The sequence below is a fragment of the Hypanus sabinus genome, chromosome 3, assembly GCF_030144855.1.
Source record: "Hypanus sabinus isolate sHypSab1 chromosome 3, sHypSab1.hap1, whole genome shotgun sequence".
In the NCBI taxonomy this organism is placed as follows: domain Eukaryota; kingdom Metazoa; phylum Chordata; class Chondrichthyes; order Myliobatiformes; family Dasyatidae; genus Hypanus; species Hypanus sabinus.
Genome location: NC_082708.1, coordinates 124,621,768 through 124,638,164, shown reverse-complemented (window position 1 = coordinate 124,638,164; position 16,397 = coordinate 124,621,768). Strand labels below are relative to the sequence as shown.

At 44.4% G+C, this 16,397-nt stretch overlaps 1 protein-coding gene across 1 annotated transcript in view; it reads right to left on the bottom strand.

The window, feature by feature from the left end:
* Window positions 1-16,397, bottom strand: part of adad1 (adenosine deaminase domain containing 1 (testis-specific)) — a 64,367-nt gene that overhangs the window by 17,144 nt on the left and 30,826 nt on the right. Inside the window, exon 7 of the mRNA XM_059963380.1 lies at window positions 11,440-11,566. Within this exon, the coding sequence (XP_059819363.1) occupies window positions 11,440-11,566 (127 nt within the window). The remainder of the gene's footprint in view (window positions 1-11,439; window positions 11,567-16,397) is intronic.

Here is a 16,397-nt window from a genome sequence, read left to right as displayed (position 1 = left end):
CTCCATATTACTCTGGACTAAAGAATTGCATTTAACAAGGATTTTCTCACCCAACTTAGAAACTTTGGTCTCTTTTCTTGAGATAAGGTATCAGTTTTAGATACTTCAACTAAACAGAACATTGAGCAACTACTCTGCCAAAACCTCAATAATATATCTCTAACAAAATTTATAGATACACTTCATTTAATTTCTTCCAACAACAAAGCTCTCTCAAAAAAGGAAAATTCTACCAGACAGAAGACACACTCCAAAGATGATATTAAAAAGACACTTTTATATACTATTACAAAGAACTGAGGCAGGGTAGGAGATTGAGCCAAAGGATAACAAAAAAAAGCTGCCCAAAAAGGAAAAAATAAAATGAGAGTAAAATATCAAAAATATAAAAGTCTGTCAGAGTTATTACATACACAGTGAATTCCAGTTAAATGGGACAAATTGGGACCAGTACATTTTGGCTCAATTAAGTAACTGACCCAATTAGCCAAAGTTTAATGGAAAAAGTTAAGGCATTAAAAAATGACAAACTAATTAAAACTAAGTAACGAATTATGTATTTAAATTAAATACAGAACAAATTAACTGTATTAGATCTTAATAGTTATTGATTGAGGAATTCAGCCAATGTATGCTACTGTGTTTTTTTGATTGATACTAAATACAAAACCAGCTCAGACACCTAGTGCAGATAATGGACTACCTTCACACACTGCTTTCAATGACTGTATCCTCCAAATCTTAGTTTTCATTATAACATTCAAGGTGATTTGTTGATAACCTGCAAATCTTTGTAGTTCCTAACTTGCTGATGCAGTAGAATCATTTAATTTTCACTCCTGGCCATTTCTCGCATCACCAAGCCTGAATGCTTGAAACCAGTGAGCAAAGTAGTTGTGAATTACCTTACTGCTTATTTTTCACCAAACATTACTAACAAAAATCACTGCTTTTTGAATATAAACACGCAGAACTATTATAAAAGAACTGCATGATCAAAGCACGGTGTATGTAGTGTCTTAACAGCCACACAAGTATGCTTGACTAAGCTATTGGAGTTTTTCGACGATGTAACCAGGAAGTTAGACAAGGGAGATCCAGTGGCTGTAGTGTACCTTGATTTTCAGAAGGCATTTGATAAGGTCCCACATAGGAGATTGGTGGGTAAAATCAGAGCTCATGGCATTGGGGGGGGGAAGATATTGACATGGATAGAAAACTGGTTGGCAGATAGAAAGCAAAGGGTAGCGGTGAATGGATGTTTCTCAGAATGGCAGGTGATGACTAGTGGGGTGCCACAGGGCTCGGTATTGGGACCACAGCTGTTTACGATTTACATCAATGATTTAGATGAAGGCATTGAGAATAACATCAGCAAGCTTGCTGATGATACTAAGCTGGGTGGCAGTGTGACATGTGATGAGGATGTTAGGAGAATTCAGGGTGACTTGGATAGGCTGGGTGGGTGGGCAGATACTTGGCAGATGACGTTTAATGTGAATAAGTGTGAGGTTATCCACTTTGGGAGTAAGAACAGGAAGGCAGATTATTATCTGAACGGTGTAAAGTTAGGTAAGGGAGAAATACAAAGAGATCTAGGAGTCCTAGTTCATCAGTCACTGAAGGTGAATGAGCAAGTGCAGCAGGCAGTGAAGAAGGCTAATGAAATGTTGGCCTTTATTACAAAGGGAATTGAGTACAAGAGCAAGGAAATCCTCTTGCATTTGTACAGGGCCCTGGTGAGACCACACCTGGAGTATTGTGTACAGTTTTGGTCTCCAGGGTTAAGGAAGGACATCCTGGCTGTAGAGGAAGTGCAGCGTAGATTCACGAGGTTAATTCCTGGGATGTCAGGACTGTCTTACACAGAGAGGATAGAGAGACTGGGCTTGTACACGTTGGAATTAAGGAGATTGAGAGGGGATCTGATTGCTACATAAGATTATTAAGGGTATTAAGGGATTGGACAAGATAGAGGCAGGAAATATGTTCCAGATGCTGGGAGAGTCCAGTACCAGAGGGTATGGTTTGAGAATAAGGGGTAGGTCATTTAGGACAGAGTTAAGGAAAAACTTCTCTCCCAGAGAGTTGTGGGGGTCTGGAATGCACTGCCTCGGAAGGCAGTGGAGGCCAATTCTCTGGATGCTTTCAAGAAGGAGCTAGATAGGTATCTTATGGACAGGGGAATCAAGGGATACGGGGACAAGGCAGGAACCGGGTATTGATAGTAGATGATCATTCATACCAGGAATGAGTTGTAGTGGTCCTGCCTCTGGCACAGAGGTTGAACCCTCAACTAGGAAGGGGAGGAGGGAAGAGCAGAGAGCGATAGTTTTAGGGGATTCTATAGTCAGGGGGGCAGATAGGAGATTTTGTGGGGCAGATCGGGAGTCTCGGATGGTATGTTGCCTCCCTGGTGCCAGGGTCTGGGACATCTCAGATCGGGTGCAGGCTATTCTTGAGAACGAGGGCATGAACCCAGATGTAGTGGTCCATGTAGGGACCAACAATGTAGGTAAGGTGAGTGAGGGGGTCCTGCTTTAGAGAGTTCAGGGAGTTAGGAGTGAAGCTGAAAGGCAGGACCTCAAGGGTGACAATCTCAGGATTGCTCCCTGTGCCACGTGCGAGTGAGGCGAAGAATAGAATGATTATGCACATTAATACGAGGCTGAGAGCATGGTGCAGGAAGGAAGGGTTCAGGTTTTTGGATAATTGGTCTTTGTTCCAGGGACGTAGGGATTTGTTTCGAAGGGACGGTCTACATCTGAACTGGAGGGGTACTAACATTCTTGCAGGAATGTTTGCCAGTGCTGCTCGGAGGGGTTTAAACTAGATGTGCAGGGGGCAGGGATCCAGAATACGAGAGAAGATGATATGATGAAGGATAAGGGACAGGTGGGGAATACATGTTTCCCAAATATTAATTGTGTAAAGGAGAAAGGTGAGACAGAACATGTGTTGGAAAAGTTACATGTACAGAGGGTTGGTCAGAAGGAGCATGGGGTTAAATGTGTAGAAGGTTTGGGTGATCTTGAGAAGGTCATCAAAATTCAAGGTGCAATTAGCCCGATGGAAGTTCAGGGAGCTGGGTTAGGTACAATAGACAGTGTTTTAAGCAAAGAGAGGAGGAATGGGCTAAGAATTCTATACTTGAATGCGCGTAGTGTCAGAAATAAGACAGATGAGCTTGAAGCTCAGATGAAAATGGGGAACTACGATATTGTTGGGATAACGGAGACATGCCTGCAAGGGGATCAGGCCTGGGAATTGAGTGTACCAGGGTATACGTGCTAGCGTAGAGACAGAAATATGGGAAGAGGGGGTGGGGTGGCCCTGTTGGTGAGGAATGAGATTCAGTCCTTAGCAAGGGGTGACTTAGGAACAGGGGAAGTAGAGTCTGTATGGATTGAGCTGAGGAACAGTAAGGGTAAAAAGACCCTAATGGGTGTTGTGTACAGGTCCCCAAACAGTAGCGTGGATATTGGGTACAAGTTGATTAGGGAGTTAACACTGGCATGTGCTAAAGGTAATGCAGTCGTTATGGGAGATTTCAACATGCAGGTGAACTGGGAGAATCAGGTAGGTGCTGGACCCCAGGATAGGGAGTTTGTGGAGTGTCTAAGGGATGTATTTTTGGAACAGCTTGTGCTTGAGCCAACCAGGAACGAGCCTATTTTGGACTTGGTGATGTGTAATGAACAGGAATTGATAAGTGATCTTGAAGTAAAGGAGCCATTAGGAAGTAGTGATCATAACATGATAAGTTTTTATCTACAATTTGAGAGGGATAAGGGCAGATCAGAGGTGTCAGTGTTGCAATTAAATAAAGGAGACTACGGAGCCATGAGGGAAGAGCTGGCCAAAGTTAAATGGGCGGATGCCCTGGCAGGAAAGACAGTGGATCAGCAGTTGCAGATATTCTTGAGGATAATACAAAAGATGCAAAAGCAGTTCATTGCAATGAGAAGGAAGGATTCAAAGAGGGGGAAGGGGCCACAGTGGTTGACAAAGGAAGTCAGAGATTGTATAGCATTAAAGAAAAAGAAGTATGACAGGGCTAAGATGAGTGGGAATACAGATGATTGGGAAGTTTTAAGTTTTAGTTTTCTTAATTAAAAAAGCAATACAGAGAGAAAAAAATCAGGTATGAACTCAGTCTAGCCAGGAATATAAAAGGGGATAGCAAAAGCTTTTTTAGCTATGTGAAGAGAAAGAAGATAGTTAAGAACAATGTTGGCCCCTTGAAGAATGAATTGGGAGAAATTGTTATGGGAAACAGGGAAATGGCAACAGAATTTAATGCATACTTTAGATCTGTCTTCACCAGGGAGGACACAAGCAATCTCCCAGATGTATGGATGGGCCAGGGTCATAAGATATCAGAGGAATTGAAACAGATTGACATTAGGAAAGAAACTGTGATGAGTAGACTGATAGGACTGAAGGCTAATAAATTCCCGGGTCCAGATGGTCTGCATCCGAGGGTTCTAAAAGAGGTGGCTCAGGAAATTGCGGATGCATTGGTAATCATTTTCCAATGTTCCTTAGATTCAGGATCAGTTCCTGATGATTGGAGACTGGCTAATGTTATCCCACTTTTCAAGAAGGGAGGGAAGGAGAAAACGGAGAACTATCGCCCCGTTAGCCTAATGTCAGTCGTGGGGAAGATGCTTGAGTCCATTATTAAGGACGAAATAGTGGCATATCTTGATGGCAGTAATAGGATTAGGCCGAGCCAGCATGGATTTACCAAGGGCAAATCATGCTGGACTAATCTGTTGGAGTTTTTTGAGGGTGTAACAAGGATGTTAGATGAGGGTAAGCCAGTGGATGTAGTGTACTTAGAATTTCAGAAGGCATTTGATAAGGTGCCACATAGGAGATTGGTGAGTAAAATCAGAGCTCATGGCATTGGGGGCAGGGTTTCAACATGGATAGAAAACTGGTTGGCAGATAGAAAGCAAAGGGTAGCAGTGAATGGGTGTTTCTCGGACTGGCTGGAGGTGACTAGTGGGGTACCACAGGGCTCTGTATTGGGACCACAGCTCTTTACGATTTATGTCAACGATTTAGATGAGAGCATTGAAAACTATATCAGCAAGTTTGCTGACGATACTAAACTGGGTGGCAGTGTGACATGCGAAAAGGACGTTAGGAGAATACAGGGAGACTTGGATAGGCTGGGTGAGTGGGCAGATACTTGGCAGATGTCATTCAATGTGAATAAATGCGAAGTTATCCACTTTGGAAGCAGGAACAAGAGGGCAGAGTATTGTCTGAACGGTGTAGACTTAGGTAAGGGAGAAATGCAAAGAGACCTAGGAGTCCTAGTTCATCAGTCAATGAAGGTGAATGAGCAAGTGCAACAGGCAGTGAAGAGGGCAAATGGAATGTTGGCCTTTATTACAAGGGGAATTGAGTACAAGAGCAAGGATGTCCTTTTGCATTTGTACAGGACCCTGGTGAGACCACACCTGGAATATTGTGTACAGTTTTGGTCTCCAGGTTTAAGAAAGGACATTCTGGCAATTGAGGAAGTGCAGCGTAGATTCACTAGGTTGATTCCTGGGATGGCAGAGCTGTCTTACGCAGAGAGATTGGAGAGATTGGGCTTGTACACACTGGAATTGAGGAGATTGAGAGGGGATCTGATTGAAATGTTTAAGATAATTAAAGGATTTAATAGGATTGAGGCAGGAAATATGTTCCAGATGTTGGGAGAGTCCAGTACCAGAGGACATGGATTGAGAATAAGAGGTCAGTTATTTAGAACAGAGTTGAGGAAAAACTTCTTCTCCCAGAGAGTTGTGGAGGTGTGGAATGCACTGCCTCGGAAGACGGTGGAGGCCAATTCTCTGGATGCTTTCAAGAAGGAGCTAATAGATATCTGATGGATAGGGGAATCAAGGGATATGGGGACAAGGCAGGGACTGGGTATTGATAGTGAATGATCAGCCATGATCTCAGAATGGCGGTGCAGACTCGAGGGGCCGAATGGTCTACTTCTGCACCTATTGTCTATTATCAGTCATGATCTCAGAATGGCAGTGCAGGCTCGAAGGGCCGAATGGTCTACTTCTGCACCTATTGTCTATTGACTGATGCTAGTTAGAAACTGTTTGGCAACAGACACGTGCCTCAATGAAGCAGCACAGCGTCCCAAGTAAACAGAGGGAATCCTGGCTATTTTCTCAAGGAGTTTCTGTTCTTTAAGAGTTGTCCCAAATAAGCAGCTGCCCAATTAACCGATGGCGTAATTAACTGGAATCCACTGTACATATACACACATAGGGAAAGAGAAATTAAAGTCATCATCTGTACCCAGAAAGTTGAGATAGAAGTAGTAAATTATAGAGATGTTAGGTGAATATATTTTATTTGCCTTCACAACTGAAGACACTAAAACATTAACAATAGTGGGATACGAAAACTATGTTCATCTTCCTTCTAGTAACTCATTTTACAATTTATTCAAATGAGGATATTCTAAACTGGCAAATCTTTACAAGGCAGCCTTTGCAGCCTGAGAGCCTGGAGCCTTCTCTTACAGAATGTTAGTAAAGTGACAGATTAAAGCCACCCAGCATTGGAAACTTAAACATTTCTATGAAGATAATGACAGAACATTACAGCACAGTTCAGGCCTTTTGCCCCACAATGTTGTGCTAACCTTTTAACCTACTCCAACATCAATCACCTTTCATAATATCACTATGACTATTAAGCAAAGTTTTAATACATCAAAGATGCTGAAGAAATAGATTCTAGCATCACAATATTAAACACAAAGTAACAATGGGTACTTTCTTTTCCACAGCCTTTTTTTAAAAAAAACACATCACCATTATTTTCACACTTCTTTCAAATTGCTGCTCCATGCACTAATCATTCAAAAAGTTCAGAGTAAATTATCAAAGTACATATGTCACCAAATACAACCCTGAGATTCACTTTCTTGCAGGCATACTCAATAAATCCAATAACCATAATAGAATCAAAAGAAAGACTACACCAACAGGGTGGACAACTTGTGTGCAAAAGATAACACACTTTGCAAATAAAAGATGAAATAAAAAATTAATAGTAAATAGATACTCAATAAATATTGAGAATATGAGGTGAAGAGTCCTTGAAAGAGTCCATAGGTTGTGGGAACAGTTCAGTGATGGGCAAGTGAAGTTGAGTGAAGCTATCCCCTTCAAAACTTTCTTAAAAACTATTAATAAAAAGTGTATTATTTTGTCAATAGGAAGATTTCCATATCAGAGTAAGTTAATTGAAGCAAATTAAATAATTATTTGTTTTAAAAGTACATTTATAATTGTAATGTAGAAAACAAAACAGCCTATGTACTTTAAACAAGATCTGAAGAAGGATCTTCAGTATACACTATTAAGTGCTGCCTGGCCTGAGTGTTTTCATAATACTATTTAAAGTCTTACAAACAAGAAATAATTAGAACACTCATTTCTGTGGTGTTGGATAAAGAATAAATATTGGCCGTAATACAAATGGAGAATTTGTCATTATAGTTAAAGTTGTACAGCATCAAGAGATTTGTAGGCCCAATACATCTATGATGACCATCAAGCCTATCATAATGACCCCACTTGCCTGCATTAAATTCCATATACAGTACTGTGCTAAAGTACCTAAGACTTCTGCATAGTACGACATAATTAGTAAAATAGATTCAACAGTGGCTGTATGGGAGATGCCAGAGAGTAGTGGTGGACAACTGTTTATCAGGTTCGAGGCCGGTGACTAGTGGTATGCCTCAGGGATCTGTACTGGGTCCAATGTTGTTTGTCACCTACATTAATGACCCGGATGATGGGGTGGTAAATTGGATTAGTAAGTATGCAGATGATACTAAGGTAGGTGGCGTTGTGGATAATGAAATAGGTTTTCAAAGCTTGCAGAGAGATTTAGGCCAGTTAGAAGAGTGGGCTGAAAGAAGGCAGATGGAGTTTAGTGCTGATAAGTGTGAGGTGCTACATTTTGGTAGGAATAATCAAAATAGGACATACATAGTAAATGGTAGGGCATTGAGGAATGCAGTAGAACAGAGTGATCTAGGAATAATGGTGCATAGTTCCCTGAAGGTGGAATCTCATGTGGTTAGGGTGGTGAAGAAAGCTTTTGGTATGCTGGCCTTTATAAATCAGAGCACTGAGTATAGGAGTTGGGATGTAATATTAAAATTGTACAAGGCATTGGTGAGGCCAATTTGGAGTATTGTGTACAGTTCTGGTCACCAAATTACAGGAAAGATGTCAACAAAGTAGAGAAAGTACAGAAGAGATTTACTAGAATGTTACCTGTGTTTCAGCACCTAAGTTACAGAGAAAGGTTGAACAAGTTAGGTTTTAATTCTTTGGAGCGTAGAAGTTTGAGGGGAAACTTGATAGAGGTACTTAAAATTATGAAGGGGATAGATAGAGTTGACGTGGATAGGCTTTTTCCATTGAGAGTAGGGGAGATTCAAACAAGACGACATGAGTTGAGAGTTAAGGGGCAAAAGTTTGGGGTAACACGAGGGGGAACTTCTTTACTCAGAGAGTGGTAGCTGTGTGGAACGAGCTTCCAGTAGAAGTGGTAGAGGCAGGTTCGATTTTGTCACTTAAAAAAAAATTGGATAGGTATATGGACAGGAAAGGAATGGAGGGTTATGGGCTGAGTGCAGGTAGGTGGGACTTGGTGAGAGTAAGCGTTCAGCACAGACTAGAAAGGCTGAGATGGCCCCTTTCCGTGTTGTAACTGTTATATGGTTATATGTCTTTCCAGTTACCAAATAACACTTAATACTACTGAGCTAATACAAAGCTAAGTAGTCTTATTTCTGCTTTCCAATCACTTTCCTATTTTAACCAATATCAGTACTGTGCAAGTCTTAGGCACCCTAACTATAATATGTGCCTAAGATTTCTACACTGTACTGTAGCTCTCTATGCTCTGCTCATTCAAATGCCCATCAAGGTGCTTTCTAGAAGTTGTTACTATTCCTGCCTCCACCAGTACCTCTGGCAGTTCATTCCAGAACCTCCTCTGGACACATTCTAATCCAAGCACATCTTTTCCTAGACAAGGGGCCCAAAACTATTCACAATACTCCCAAGTACAGTCTAACCAATGCCTCAAAGCCTCAGCAATACATCCTTGCTTTTATATTCTAGTCCTCTCGAAATTAATATTAACAGTGCATTTGCCTCCTTTACAACCAACTCAACTTGCAAGTTAACCTCTTGGGATTCCTGCATAGGGACTCCCAAATTCCTTTGTGCCTTTGAATTTTGTGATTTTGAATTTTCTCCCTGTTTAGAAAACTGTATACCTTTTCCTGGCTATCAAAGTGAATGACCATACATTTCCCTACATTATATTCCATCTACTACTGCTTTGCCCATTTTTCTAATCTGTCCAAGTCCTTCTTCAGACAAACAGCTTCTTTAACAGTATGTGCTTCTTCACATATCTTTATATCGTCCACAAACTTAGCCACAAGGACATCAATTCCACCATCCAAGTCATTAACACAGAACGCGAAAAGAAGTGGTCCCAACACTGAGCCCTGTAGAACACCACTAGCCGCCAGTGGCCAACCAGAAAAGGCTCCCTTTATTTACACTCTTTGCCTCTTGCCAGTCAGCCAATCTTCCATCCATGTCTGTATCTTTCCTGTAATAGCATTGACTCTTATATAGTTAAGCAGCCTCACGTGCAGCACATTGTCAAGCGCCTTCGGAAAATCCAAGTAAACAGCATCTACTGACTCTCATTTGTCTATTCTGCCTGTTATTACCTCAAAGAATTCAAACCGATTTGTTAAGCAAGATTTCCCTTTGAGAAAACCATACTGACTTTGGCCTATTTTATCATGTGCCTGTAAGTACCCCGAAACCTCATCCATAATAATGGATTAAAATATCTTCCCAACCATTGAAGTCAGGCCAAGTGGCCTGCAACATCCTTTCTCTGCCTCTCTCCTTTCTTAAAGAGTGGAGTGATAGTTACAATTTTCCAGTCCTCTGGAACCATTCCACAATCTAGTGAGTCTTGAAAGATCATTACTAATGCCTCTACAATTCCTTCAGCTACCTCTTTCAGAACACTAGAGTGTAGTCCATTCGGTCAAGGTGACTTATGTACCTTCAGACCTTTCAGCTTCCCAAGAACCTTCTCCTGAGTAACAGTAACTACACTCACTTCTGTTCCTGATACTCAAATTTCTAGCACACTGCTAGTATCTTTCCACAGTGAAATCTGACGCAAAATATTTAAGTTCGTCCACTATTTATTTATCCCTCATTACTACCACTCCAGCACCATTGTCCAATGGTCTGATATCCACTCTCCCCTCTCTTTTACTCTACATATTTGGGTGGAAAAAAACTCATGGTATCCTCTGGCTAGTTTACCTTGGTATTTCATCTTTTCCCTTAAAGCTTTTTTTTAAAAAGTTGTCTTCTGCTGGTTTTTGAAAGCTTCACAATCCTCTAACATCCCTCTAATTTTTGCTGTATGTCCTCTCTTTGGCTTTTATGTTGTCCATGACTTCCCTCGTCAGCCACAGTAGCCTCATCAACCCTTTCCAATGCTTATTCATCTTTGGGATATATCTATCCTGTGCCTTCTGAATTGTTCCCAGAAACTCCTGCCATTGCAATCATCCCTGCTAGTGACCTCTTCATAGAGTCTCAAAACACTAAAGGATAGAAACAGGACTTTTGGCCCATCTAGACTATGCTGAATCAACTTCCAATCATCTTTGGCCAGCTCCTCACTCTCCTGCCTAATTTTCTTTAACTTCACTGTAATCATGATACATCTGATTTTGTCCAACTGCAGAGCAAATTTTATCATATTATAATCACTCCTACCAAAGGGTTCCTTTACCTTAAACTCGCTAATCAAATCTGATTCAGTAAACACCCAATCCAGAATTACTTCTTCCCAAGCTGCTCTAAAAAGGCACCTTGTAGGCATCATACTGATTCTCTCTTAGGATCCAGCACTAACCTGATTTTCCCAATCTACCTGCATTGAGAAATCCCCCATGACGATCATAGCATTTCCCTTTCTACATGCCTTTTATCTCCTGCTGTAATTCGTATTCCAAATCCTGGCCTCTGCTTGGAGGGTTGTATACAACTCCCATCAGAGTCTTTTTACCCTTGCAGTTTCTTAAATGCCCATAAGGATTCTATATTTTTGATCCTATGTCACCTGTTCCAAAGGATTTAATTTCAATTTTTACCATTAGAGCTAGCCCAACCCCTCTGCCGACCTGGCTATCCTTTAGATCTCATTGGAGATGCAATACTCATTTTATTTATCAGAGGAAGCAGATTTTCATCTTTTCCTCTATTATTTCTAATTCAATAGAATGTTTGTAGCCTTATAGGTCTAATAATGGATTTTCAATTCTGTATCATTTACCTTAATAGTGAGCGTCTTGCAGTGACGACAGCATGGGAATCATGAACAATTCGGCCTTCAGAACATAAGGGATCATTACAGTTCTTCTCTCCTGTTCCAATTGCAATAACTTCATAAGGCTGTCCATCTAAATTTACAAGTTGATTAAATAAAATTCTCAGTGAAATAAGCAGCAACAGAGCATAAACACAGGTTATTAAGCCAGTTAATTATTATTATTGAGGCCTGTTACTATGAACAGCCTCCTATCTTTTTCATCATTTAATTGCTTTTAATAGTCCTTTACCCATTCATTTGGCATGGGTTTGATAGGCTAAGTAGCTAATCAATTACTCCACATTGCCATGGAAATGTTCACATCAACCCATCGTTATCATCAATGCCAAATCACTTTCAATCCTGGTCACCCCTTTACTTTCGGCTTGACCCTCTTGAAATGGTTGAGAGGGATAGTCAATCACCCACGGTAGGATAGCAGAGCAGACTCAATGGTCTAACTGGCCTAATTCTGCAACTGTAGGTTATAGTTTTCTCCTCAATTCCCCTCACCTTGAATCAATTCTATCTCCAATGCATCTCTTCATGCTGGACCTTCCCCATCCTTCAATACCATTGTAGGGAAAAGTGAAATGGCTCTAACACTGTAATAGATAACAAGGAGCTGATTATGTAACAGAAAGATAAGGGACCTCTACAGAGTTGGACCGGGCAGAGGAAATCTGAAAACAATCGAAGCCAATTCAAACACAGAGTTCAGGCTGAAGTGAACATAGTAAACTCATGCCTAATACCAGCCTAACAATAATTGCAGTAACTCCAGGGCAGAAGCTTACCACTGTACATACAGTACGAGGTAAAGATGGAACTGCACACAGCCCAAGTAGCACGAGGTGTTCAAGCTTGACAATTTATTGGCACTGAAGCTTGACATTGCAAAAGATTTACCTCACTATGCATACAGCGCATACAAGATAGAGATGATGTGAAATGAAGTAGATAAGAAATAGCATAAGAATAATAGAAACTTTCCAGCCGAGTGATTCCTCTCTTGACATCAGCTTCGAATAAAGGGAAAGTTTGATCTAAAGGTACACTCTGGGGTCTGCGAGGATTCTTTGCATCTACAATTTCCCCTTACACTGGGGTTCCTTCTCTTCCTCCCCCAAACACAGAATGTTCATAATCCATTCTATACTAAACATTTTTCAAAACTCTACCAGTGTCATGCAATTCTTAGTCTTTGATGCACCATCAATAACTCACTCTGAGACATAAAGGCGAGATATCGGCTTTTATTGACTGGAAGAAGGAACCAGCAGTGAGTGACCACCATACTACATCCTGGAGACTGAGAGGCTGGCCCCAGGCCTCGATCGCCTTTATACAGGGGTCTGTGGGAGGAGCCACAGAAGCAGTCAGCAGGGGGCGTGTCCAGACAGGCACACGTAGTTCACCACATTCACCCCCCCCCCCTTTGTTTTAAAAGAGTCCCCATGTGGCGAAGTTTCTTACAGGTTAAGTCTATCAGGTGGTCGAATCTGTCGCTGCGATCTAAGTAGCACCGGCTGTGATTGCACAGATGCCGGCGGTGGCGGTGATTGCACAGGAGACAGAGGTTGTGCTGGTTCCAGCCCACTAGGCGCCAGTGGTGCCTCACGCATGTGCCTGGTATATATGCGTACGAAATGCCCGGTATATGAGTGTCGTGAGGAGTCTGTGTAGGGCCTGGTGAGTGCGGTGTCACCTCGGGTACAGGGTTCATAGTTACCAGACAGTGTTCTGGGTAGTGGTCTGCTGCAGCTGCGGGCGCCAGGTTGCGGACAGAGACCGTGTCCTCCCGCCCGTCAGGTAAGACCACGTAGGCATACTGGGGGTTCGCATGTAGAAGGTGAACCCTCTCGACCAGCGGGGAGTATTTATTACTCCTCACATGTTTCCGGAGCAGCACTGGCCCCGGGGACGTCAGCCAAACTGGCAGAGTGGTCCCAGTGACAGACTTCCTGGGAAAAGAGAATAGGCGTTCGTGAGGGGTGGCATTGGTGGACGTACACAACAGAGAGCGGATAGAGTGGATTGCCTCAGGGAGGACCTCCTGCCATCGAGAGACCAGCAACCCTTTTGACTTAAGGGCTAAAAGTGTGGCCTTCCACACTGTGGCATTCTCCCTCGCCACCTGTCCATTTCCCTGGGGATTATAGCTCGTGGTCCTACTAGTAGCAATGCCCCTAGCCAGCAGGTACTGGCGCAGCTCGTCACTCATAAAGGAGGACCCTCTATCACTGTGGATATAGCAGGGATACCGGAATAGAGTGAAGAGCTGGCGCAGGGCTTTTATGACGGACGTGGCAGTGGTGTTGGGGCAGGGAATGGCAAAGGGGAACCGTGAGTACTCGTTGATAACATTGAGAAAATAAGACACTGCGGTCGGTGGAGGGAAGGGGGCCCTTAAAGTCAACACTCAGTCGCTCAAAAGGGCGGGTGGCCTTGACAAGTTGCGCCGTGTCAGGACGGTAGAAGTGCGGTTTGCATTCAGCTGAAATTTGGCAGTCCCTGGTCATCATCCTGATGTCCCCCAGGGAGTACGGCAGGTTCCGGGTTTTCACGAAATGGTAAAATCAGGTGACCCCTGGATGGCAAAGTTGTGCATGAAGGGCGTATAGCTGGTTGAGCTGTGCGCTAGCACACGTACCTCGGGATAGGGCATCAAGGGACTCATCGAGTCTGCCAGGCTGGTACAGAATATCATAGTTGTAGGTGGAGAGTTCTATTCTCCACCGCAAAATCTTATCATTTTTGATTTTGCTCCGCTGTTGGTTGCTGAACATGAACGCAACCGAGCGCTGGTCGGTCAGCAAGGTGAACCTTTTGCCAGCGAGATAGTGCCTCCAGTGCCTAACAGCCTCCACTATGGCCTGGGCTTCTTTCTCCACCGCAGTGCCGAGTTTCAGAGCCTTGGAGGGTACGAGAAAAGAATGCTACTGGCCTGCCTTCCTGATTGAGGGTAGCAGCCAGAGCGAAATCGGAGGCGTCACACTCTACTTGGAAGAGAATGGTCTCGTCCACCGCATGCATTGTAGCTTTGGCAATGTCCCTGTTAATGCAGCTGAAGGCTGCGCAGGCCTCAGCAGAGAGGGGAAAAGTGGTAGACTTGACCAGGGGGCGGGCCTTGTCTGCATATTGGGGGACCCATTGGGCGTAATAGGAAAAAAAACCCAGGCACCGTCTGAGGGCTGAGAGTGGTGGGAAGAGGGAGTTCTAACAGGGGGCGCATACGGTCTGGATCAGGGCCAATGACCCGGTTTCCACGACATACCCAAGGACAGCGAGGCGGGTGGTTCCGAACACACACTTGTCCCTGTTATAAGTAAGGTTCAGAGCTGCGGCCACTTGGAGAAATCGTTGGAGGTTGGCGTCGTGATCCGGCCAGTCACGACCACAGATGGTGATGTTATCCAGATAGGGAAATGTGGCCGTCAGTTGGTACTGGTCCACTATCTGGTCCATTTCCCTCTGGAAGACAGAGACACCATTCGTGACACCGCAGGGGACGCGCAGGAAGTGATAGAGCCTGCCGCCCGCCTCGAAGGCGGTGTAGGGGCGGTCCTCTGGGCGGATGGGGAGCTGGTGATAAGCGGATTTCAGATCTATTGTTGAGTACACCTTGTACTGAGCAATCTGGTTGACCATATCCGCTATGCGGGGTAAGGGGTACGTGTCAAGCTGCGTGAACCTATTGATGGTTTGACTATAGTCCATGACCATCCTATTTTTCTGCCCAGTCCGAACAACAACCACCTGGGCCCTCCAAGGGCTTGTGCTTGGCTCAATGATCCCCTCCCTGAGCAGCCGCTGTACCTCTGACTGAATGAAGGCCCTGTCCCCCGCACTGTACCTCCTGCTTTTAGTTGCCACAGGTTTACAGTCGGGGGTCAGGTTGGCGAACAGCGGTGGTGGAGGAACCTTGAGGGTGGAGGGACTGCAAGTGGTGTAGGTTGCACAGCTGTCGGCATGGTTCTGGATGGGACGTGTGGGCCCGTGTGTGTGTGTGTGGTCAGTAGTGATGAAGTCCCACAGAACTGAGGATTCCGGACAGTGAGTGGTGGGAGGGGCCCGTCATATACCATAGTCACACTTTCGAGATGGCTCTGGAAGTCCAGCCCCAATAGCACAGGTGCGCACAGCTTAGGCATGACCAGTAGCGCAAAGTTCCAATATTCTGTGCCTTGAACCACCAATGTCGCTACACAACCCGCCCGGATGTCAGTAGAATGCGACCCAGAAGCCAAATTGATCCTCCGACTTACCGGCCGTGTTGCGAGTCCGCAGCGTTGCACTGTGTCCGGGTGAATAAAACTCTCAGTGCTGCCCGTGTGAAACAGGCATCTAGTCCTGTGCCCCTCCACCAGGATGTCCATCATTGACCTTGCAAGCTGGTGTGGGGCGCTTTGGTCGAGGGTTACAGTGGCCAGAGTTGAGCCGTCGGGGTACCCGGTAAGCATTGGAGGGTCGGGGGCGGGGTATGCTGACACAGACAAAGATGGCCGCCCACATCCGGGGTACCCGGTAAACATTGGTGGGTCGGGTGCGGGGCATGCTGACGCAGTCAAAGATGGCCGCCCACATCCGGGCATGCAAGATGGCAGCCCCCATGTCTCACCCGCAGCGCTGCACTCCGCTCGTAGTTTAGACTTACAGAACTTGGCGAAATGGCCCCGCTTTCCGCAACTGGAGCAGGTCGCTTCTCGCGCCCAGCAGCATTTTCGAGGACGTTTACCGACTCCACAGAAATAACACAGCACGGGCTTTTGACAGGCCGCAGCCGTGGTCAGGTTCGGGGAGCTCGTGGAATCGCGACTGGCAGCGGCGTTGGCGAATTCGCTCGCGGGAACTGGCAGCGGCGGGGTCTGAGGCGTCCACGGAACCGGCGGGGAATCGCGCGGCTGGACAGCGTCAGCATT